This window comes from Balaenoptera borealis (assembly GCF_965194805.1).
Source record: "Balaenoptera borealis genome assembly, chromosome: 10".
NCBI lineage: Eukaryota > Metazoa > Chordata > Mammalia > Artiodactyla > Balaenopteridae > Balaenoptera > Balaenoptera borealis.
The window spans coordinates 53,774,952-53,784,450 of record NC_138874.1 but is presented as its reverse complement, the minus strand read 5'-3'; the positions used below and the strand labels follow the sequence as shown (position 1 = coordinate 53,784,450).

The following is a 9,499-nucleotide window of genomic DNA, read 5'->3' as shown; positions in this document are numbered from 1 at the left end:
ACTTGTTTTCTGGGCAAGGTTGTCTAGTGTTCGAGGGATATAACTTTTCTTTTTGATTGTGGTAAAATATATATAACATGAAATTTACCATTTTAATCATTTTAAGCATACAGTTCAGTGGCATTAAGAACATTCACACTGTTGTGCAACCATCACCACCATCCAACTCCAGAACTTTTTTCATCTTCCCAAACTGAAACTCCACCCCCATTAAACAGTAACTCCCCATTTGTCCCCCCAGCCTCCTGGTAACCTCTATTTTTCTTTCTGTCTCTATGAATTTGACTACTCTAGGTATCTCATGTAAGTGAAACCATACAGAATTTGTCTTTTGTGATTGGCTTATTTCACTTAGCATAATGTCTTCAAGGTTCATCCATGTAGCATGTGTCAGAATTTCCTTCCCTTTTAAGACTGAATAATATCCCACTGTATGTATATACCACATTTTGTTTATTCTTCTGTTAATGGACACTTGGGTTGCTTCTACATCTTGGCTATCGTGAATAGTGATGCTATGATCATGGGTGTACAAATATCTGTTTGAGTTCCTTTTTTCAATTCTTTTGGGTGTACCAGAAGTGGAATTGCTGGATCATATGGTAATTCTATGTTTAATTTTTTGAGGAATCACCACTGTTTTTCATAGCTGTAACTTCATATCCTTTTAAGGCCATTTGTTAGTTATTCTGGTCAGGATTTTGTGATGCCCAAATGGGCTTCCAAATACCTCAAGGGTTGTGAAATTTCCAAAACAAAATTTGTACTTCGTTTTAAAATTCCACACCAAACTTTCAGCAAGAAATGATATATAATGAAGGATTAGTAAAAATGGTACTTCAGTGATTTCTCTTCAGAAATAAACCTTAAAAAAGATGTATATTGGTGAGCTCAATGAAAAAGTATTTTTTTAAGGCGATAGTTTATGGAGGCATTTAAAGGGTTAAGGCAGTTAAAATGTATCCCTGACCACTCACTTTCTTCTCTAAATCCTGCATTTCTTAGGGCCACAGTGAGCTGAAATACAGGCACCCTGGACCCACCCTAGGCCAGACACACTCCTGAGTGTGGGGAGAGCCAGCCAGGAGAAATGGCACAGTGATCAGACCCCAGTCATCACACAGTTCTCCTTCTCACTGGCATATTTTATTTCCTTTGTGGCACAAATCACTATTTTAAATAATCCTCTTTGTTTGCATGTGTCTTGTCTGCCTCCCTCTGTCAGAATATAAGCTCCCTAAAAACAGAGACTTGTTCACCACACCTTTTTCTACAATTGTGCTGAGCATAAAATAGGTCCTCAATAAATATTTATTGAATGAATAGATTGTCAAATGAATACAAATTTGCTTTCTTAGTCTATTTCTTTCTACTCTTAAACTATTTTAAAACTTATGAAATACTCTAAACACTCAGAAAAGCGCCTACTACTCATATTTAACAAATCCTAAGATTTTACCATAATGCTTCAATTTTTTTTTCTATCCCTTAAAAAAAATGGAAAAAGACAAAAATATATAGGAGATGAAAAGATGGCCAATTTGGGGAGTGTGTAAAAATGGACAGTCTTTGTCAACTCATGAAAGGAATGGTTCATCTACGTCGCTTACATGAATTCAAACTACAGATCCCAGGCAGCACTGCAACAGTTCTGCTCGTGGGCTATTCTTTTCTCTTGTATAAACAGCCAATGAAAGGTAGAGTTTACAAAGGTCTAGGATGACATCTGGTGTGTTGACTGTGGCCAGACTTAAATCTAGTTATTGTCGTTTGGAACGCGCAGCTGTAAACCAGACCTCATAAGGCTTTTCCTGTTAATTCGCAGTTCATTGTGCCTCTTGTTTCAGAGGGAAGAAAAGCTGATTTAGTAATCTAAATGGACGCGATACTGAATTACAGGTTGGAAGATACTGAAGATTACTACATGTTACTGGGATGTGATGAACTGTCTTCGGTAAGGAAGTGAATAATGCCGTTCTTTTTCACAACAGTATTTCAAGTTTTTATTTAAGGTTTTAATTGGGAACTTACGCTGCCTAATAATCTAATCTTGTATTATTTTAAAGCACGTTTGGCTCAGAGAAAGTTAAGGACTTAAATATGTGCTGGGTCTTTATTTGAATAGTGTCCTTTTTCAGTTTTATGGAAGCTTCTGATTGAATATGTGTATTCTGGCACATGGCCATAGACTTTATTTCAAATATACTAAAAATACATATTTGAAATTTAATTGTAATTGCTATTGGCAGTGTTTCATAGTATACATAAGCTATATCTTTATTATGGTAATTTACACTGTAATTGAGATGAGATGTAATTTTCTAGTAATTAGTGATTTTAAAATGTTTTATTAAAATATGTAGTTTTATGTGAGCAGTTAAATTATATAAACCAAGAAACACCCTTTTATGTTAATACTTCAAATTGTGTGAGAGGAATTACTTCTTTAAAGTCTGGCTTCTGAAACAAAATGTGTGAAAACTCTGTAATTGTTCACTTGATCTATAATGGAACAATGTTTTTAAAGGTCCCCGTAGATAATTATAAAGGTTGTAAAAGTTTTTTAAATTATGGAAAGCTCATTTATAATTCTACCTCCCAAGGGTAACACTATTAATGTTTGGTATATTAATCACCAGGCTTTTTCCTATATATGTATTTTTGAAGACAAGTTCGCTTTTTATCCATTAACATTTTAACAAGGATTTCTCCAGGCTACTAAAGATTCTTCATATATATGTTAATGATTGCATATTTCATTTTACTATTGTACCACAATTGGTTATTCTCTTATTGTTAAACATTTCATTTATTTACCGTTTTTTAATATTTTAAATATTGAGATGAATATGAAATATATTTCAATTATATTATTAAATATATTCGTATTATTTTATATTTATATAACAAGTATTAAAATATTTATTTTATTTTATTACTAAAATATAGCTATTAATATTAAAATATTTTAAAGCAAATTATTTTTCTATTCATCTTTGTTTCATAAGGCTGGAGTTAAGTAATAAAATGTACTTCGTTTTGTTTGGAGAATAGAATAATATTGGACACAAAGGATTCTCTCTAATTTCGTCACCCTGAGGAAATTATCTTAGGTACCTTGTAGTTAAACACACTTATAGCAACTGAGAAAGCTTATTATGTGTTATTCATAGTTTGGATTATACTCTTGCCAAATAATTTTTGAAGGAACTATTTGAATCAAAGGAACATAATTCAATTTGAAAAGTTTCACGATTCGGATTTATAAAAAATATTGTCATGCTGGGTTATAAAGTAAAGGCTGTAATATCCCCTTAATAAATCTCTTGACCCTTTAGTCAGTCTTTTGTAGTTATGTTATTGTCTTTTCAATCTTTCTACAAAGAGAGATTAGTCTTGAATAGACTAAAAAAAATGATCCTGTTGTTTATTTATGTTTATAACAGTTTCATTTTGTGGTTACCAGTTACAGTCATACTCTGTGTATACCGTAGCATATATTAAAAGGAGAATAAAAGCATTGTCTTGACATTCCTTCTTCCGGATGTATTTTACTAATTCTGTCAATGGCATAGCATGTGTAGGTAACAGTCATTTATTTAAAATGCAATGACCTGTCACAATTTTGTCGATTCTTTTTATATATATCTTCCCCCCTGCCCCGCCTTTTTGTTTGTTTGTTTTCGCCACACCGCTCGGCTTGCGGGATCTTAGTTCCCTGACCAGGGATCAAACCCCTGCCCCCTGCAGTGGAAGGGCGGAGTCCTGACCACTGGACTGCCAGGGAATTCCCCTCTCCCCTCTTTTTATGTGTATCCTTCTCACTGAAAAATATTTTAATGCCTTTTTTTGAGTATTACTATGACATTTCCTTTACTTAAATTGTGTTGCATGGATTTTCTTTACTTCACATATTCCTTGATCTGATGCTCTAAAAAATTAACCAGAACTGTTCCTATCCAAGAGCAATTTAGCAGTTATAATTTCAAAGCAGCTTGATATTTTGATTCTACTTACAACAATTGAGTTAGATACACACATAATTCTTTGCTTTAGTATACAGTTCTTACACTTTAAAGCGTCTGTTGGAAATTAATTAAATGACATATATGAGGCCATGGGAGGATTTCCATGCTGTTGAGTAGAAAACAAATACCCCCGTTCAAAAACATTTACTGAAATTTGAGCCCAAATCAGTTAGCTTTTTCTCCCTATATCAGATTTTACATAGACGCATGCTATGAAATCTTCTGAAGTCCTTATTGATGCATATACCACACACTAGTGGTGTAAGGCATCCTCTTGGGTGTGGATCTTAATTGATTTTTTAATATCTGGTCATCATTTCAGTAGTAATAAGAAGACTTTTTCATTTCAAGATTTCATGGACTTGAAAACTGAGCAAAAACTCAATAAATGGAAACACTTATTTTTTTTTCTAGTTCTCTTTCTCATTGACTTCAGACCACCTGGGTTTAAATCTTAACCATTTATTGGCTATGTGACCTTGGGAAAATTATTTAACTTTTCTATGGATGGGTTTCCTAATCTGCAAATGGGGATAATAATAGTACTCACCTCATGGAGGTGTTGTTGGGATTAAATGAGACATGATACATAAGGTGCTTAGAATGGTGCCTGGCATATAGTAAGTTGTCGTGGTTGAGGGATTTGTTTTGGCCTCACAGTAACACTGTACACTTGGAACTTCATAAATTCATTCTATTCTATTTTTTTAAAATCAATTAATTAATTTATTTTTGGCTGCGTTGGGTCTTCGTTGCTGCGTGTGGGCTCTCTCTAGTTGCTGCAGGAGAGGGCTACTCTTCCTTGTGGTGCACGAGCTTTTCATTGCAGTGGCTTCTCTTGTTGCGAAGCACGGGCTCTAGGTGTGCAGGCTTCAGTAGTTGTAGCTCGCGGGCTCTAGAGTACAGGCTCAGTAGTTTTGGCGCACGGGCTTAGTTGCTCCGCGGCATGTGGGATCTTCCTGGACCAGGGCTCGAACCTGTGTGCCCTGCATTGGCAGGCGGATTCTTAACCACTGCACCACCAGGGAAGTCCCCATTCTCTTCTATAATTCACATTATTTTTAAAATATTTTATTTTGAAATGATTTTTAATAGAATTTTTTGAAGAGCAATTTTAGGTTCATAGCAAAATGGGGGGCAAGATACAGAGGTTTCCCATATACCTGCCCCCTCCACTGATGCATAGCTTCTCCCATTATCCACATTCCCACCAGAGTTACAACTGATGAACCTACATTGACACATCATCATCACCCAAAGTCTATAGTTTACATTATGGTTCACTCTTGGGTTTGTACTTTCTGTGGGTTTGGACAAGTGTATAATGACATTTATCCACCTTATCATAGTGTATCATAGAGAGTAGTTTCTCTGCTCTAAAAATCCTCTGTGCTCCATCTATATTGGAATAATTTTTGGCTTACAGAAAAGTTGCAAACATAATAGAGTTCTTGTATGCACTTCACCCAGCTTCCTTAATGTTAACATCATATTTTATGGTAGTACAATTATCAAAATCAGAAAATTAACATTGGTACAATAGTATTAACTCAACCAGTGGTTATCAAGCATTTTTTGTAAAGGACCAGAGAGACAGGGTCAGCACTAGGGTGAGGCAAGCAGAGTGCTTATGATGCAAAATTTAAGGAGGCACTAACTCTCAGGGTTTCTGCAAGTGCAGCGACCTGAGAGAGAGTGAGTACTTCCTTAAACCCAGGTGTCCTGCTTGTCTCATCTTTTGTTTGTTTGTTTGTTTGTTTTTTGGCATGTGCGGCAAGCGGGATCTTAGTTCCCTGACCAGGAATCGAACCCGTGTCCCCTGCATTGGGAATGCAGATTCTTAACTGCTGGACCGCCACAGAAGTCCCTGCTTGTGTCATCTTGGTGCTGACCCTGAGATAGCAAATATTTTAGATTTTGCAGGATTTATGGTCTCTGCCACAACCACTCAATTCGGCCATTGTGAGAAAGTAGCTATAGATAACATGTAAATGAATGACCATGGTTGTCTTCCAATAAAACTTTATTTTAAAAACAGGTGGTGGGCCAGATGTGGGCTGTGGGCCAGAGTTAGTCAACCCCTGATCTAAAGTATAGGGCTCCTTCCAATTTCATCAATTTTTCTACTAATGCCCTTTTTCCTCTTTCAAGATCCAAGCCAGGATCCTTTATTGTACTTGGTTGTCTGGTTCCCTTATTTTCCTCCAAAATGACAAATTTTCATATCTTCCTTGTCTTTCAAGACCTGGACACTTTGAAGAGTAGTGGTGAGTTGTTTTGTAGAATGTCCCTCAATTTTGGTTTGCTTGATCTTTTCCCATGATTAGAGTGAGTTTATGTGTTTTTGGAAAGAACACCCCAGAAGTGATGGTGTGCCTTTCTCAGTGCATCATTTCAGGGGTACCTGATGTAGATATGTCTTATTAATGTTGATCATTTGGTTAAGATGTGTCTGTCAGCTTTCTTCTGCCAGGTTTTTGCAGTGTAGGGTTACTATTTTCTCTTTTGTAGTTAACAAATATATTGGTGACAGTTCTTTGAGACCACAGTGTTTCTCCTCAAACATTCACCCACTGATTTTAGCATCCTTTAGGGAATCTTGCCTAAAAGAGTTACTGTTATGGTGTTTGCCTAATGGTGACTTTCTATTTTCCTCATCCATTTGCATTTATTACTTGGAATTCTTCTGTAAAGAAAAGCTACCCCTTCTCCCACATTTACTTACTTATTCAACTATTTTTGTCACTGTGGATTAATAGATAGTTATTGTATTTTATGGATTTTAACCCAGTATTACCATTGTATATTTTATGGCTCAAATCACTTCTATAGCTCATGTTAATTAATTATCATTTCATTAGAATGATATAAGATGATCTCTCATGAAATCTATTTCAAGGATATTATTAATATCGGGTGTTTTGTGGGAAAAATCCAGTTTCAAACTAAGTAAATCAAAATGATGGATGTTAACCCACTTATTAAAATGAGTCTTGTCTTTTCTGCAACATATTCTGTAGCATATACATTTCCAGCACACGAATCACTGCATTCTTTTAATGAATAAATCACATTTTCAGAACGCTCCTATTACACTACAGTCATGTTATTTGAAGAATATCTGTCAGTCTATAATCAAGTATTCGTTCAACACTTGGCATTGGTCCAGTACTAGACGTGATGGGGGGAGAACAAAACAAAAAAGTGAGACATGGTGCGAGTGTGTAAGGAAATTGGCATCCAGTCGAAGAATCAAAGCTCATACAGAGGAAACAATTCCAGGACAAATAAGTACTGTGCTGTGCGGTACTGTTTATAAGTGCAACAGGAATTAAGGAAAGAATATCTGAGAAGACTTCAGAGAAGAGATGGGGCATGAAACGATCTTACTTGGTTAAAATTTAAATGCATGGAGGGAGAGTCAGAGGGCATTTGTGTGGCCAGGGAAAAGCTGGAGAAGATCCGTTCAAGTGGGAATCAAATTAGTCCCTATTGCACACGAGTATTTCCTGGCACAGAGCAAAATACTGTGCTATTAGGATATGGAAAAGATAAGTTTTTAAGTTTTAAAATTTAATTTCTAAAATTAATATATGTTCAATAAAGAAATGAGGAGTATGAAGAGAGCAGAGAGAAAAATGCTTAATGTTTGGGAGTATGACATAGGCATGCCAATTATGCGTGAATATATGCTGTATTTATGTATTATATAATAAGTATATATGTATATGTATAAATATTTATATGTATATTTTTGTATGTGTTTGGAGTCAGACTGTCTGAGTTGAAATCCTGGCTTTGCCACTTAGCAGCTCTGTGACTTTGGGAAAATTACTTAACTTTCCTATGCCTTGGTTTCCTAATCTGCAAAATGGGAATGGTAATAGTACCCACCTCATAGAGTTGCTGTGGGAATTAAATGAGATGCTATATATAAAGTACTTAGAACAGTGCCTGGCACATAGTAGGTCTCAATAAATCTTAGCTATTATTATCATTATCTTTATTTTACATATACACACATATACATATGTTACATAATTCCTTTTGAGAAAACATTAAGGTTTTATACCATACATAACACTTTGTAGCTTACCTTTTCTCACAGAATGCATTATATAAAATTTCTCTGATTATTGTCTTCTACTAAAAGATGATTTTTTTAATGACTGCAATATATCCCATCTTATAGCTGTATTACAATTAACTTTAACAAATATCCTATTACTAGGCACATAGGTTTTTGTTTAAAATGTATAACTTTTTAATTAAATTAATTAATTAACGAATTAATTTATTTTTGGCTGCATTGGGTCTTTGTTGCTGCGTGCGGGCTTTCTCTAGTTGCGGCAAGCGGGGGCTACTCTTTGTTGCGGTGCGCAGGCTTCTCATTGCGGTGGCTTCTCTTGTTGCAGAGCATGGGCTCTAGGTGCACAGGTTTCCGTATTTGTGGCACGTGGGCTCAGTAGTTGTGGCTCGCCGGCTCTAGAGTGCAGGTTCAGTAGTTGTGGTGCACGGGCTTAGTTGCTCCGCGGCATGTGGGATCTTCCCGGACCAGGGCTCAAACCTGTGTCCCCTGCATTGGCAGGTGGATTCTTAACCACTGCGTCACCAGGGAAGCCCTAAAGTGCATAACTTTTAATTCATTGAACTTTCTTGTAACTAAATCCATTTCCTACCTCTGATTATCCTCTTAGCCAAATTCGTAGAATTGAAATTGTTGAATCAAAGAGTATGAAAAAAATTACAGGATTAAAAAAATTTTTTTTTAATTTATTTTTTTGGCCGTGCTACCTGTCTTGTGGGATCTTAGTTCCCCGACCAGGGATCGAACCTGGGCCCTCGGCAGTGAAAGCGTGGAGTCCTAACCACTGGACCGCCAGGGAATTCCCAAGGATTTTTATATATGTGTATATCCCAATTGATTTCCAGAAAATCTGCACCATTTACATCCTCACCAGGAAAGCATGAGAGAGTTCATTTCTTTGCACCCTCACTGACACTGGTCATGATCATCCCATGGATGTTTTGATTTATTTACTTATGAGTAAAGTTGAACCTTTTTTGTATGTTTATTGGCCAATAGGATAGGCAGCTTTCCAGACCATTGGACATTGGGTCTGGAAGGCAAGATTCAGTGGACCTTGACATGGAGGGCCTCACTTGTCCATGGGCCACACTTGGCACCAGGCACGTGGGGTGGTGATCCCAGGAGATAAATAGAACATGCCCAAGACAAACTAAGCCTCTTTACTGGTTAGTTTACCCAGAACCAGCCCTACATAGGAGATTTGTGATAAACTTTGTGACAATAAAACTTTGAAAAGTAATGAAAGGCAGATATGGACTATCCTTAATTTTTAAAGATGGGATAGGAATTAAAAAATAAAACAACAACAAAACCTCCAAACTTTCTACCTTTGATAGATAGGTATAATTTTATCCATTTATGTTATTAAATCCCCCCAAAA

General features: G+C 36.1%; 1 protein-coding gene across 1 annotated transcript in view; it reads left to right on the top strand.

Annotated features, from left to right (window-relative positions):
* The first annotated feature begins 1,747 nt into the window (after window positions 1-1,747).
* DNAJC12 (DnaJ heat shock protein family (Hsp40) member C12) overlaps window positions 1,748-9,499 on the top strand; it is a 33,835-nt gene continuing 26,083 nt past the window's right edge. Inside the window, exon 1 of the mRNA XM_082408656.1 lies at window positions 1,748-1,954. Within this exon, the coding sequence (XP_082264782.1) occupies window positions 1,877-1,954 (78 nt within the window). The 5' untranslated portion in view covers window positions 1,748-1,876. The remainder of the gene's footprint in view (window positions 1,955-9,499) is intronic.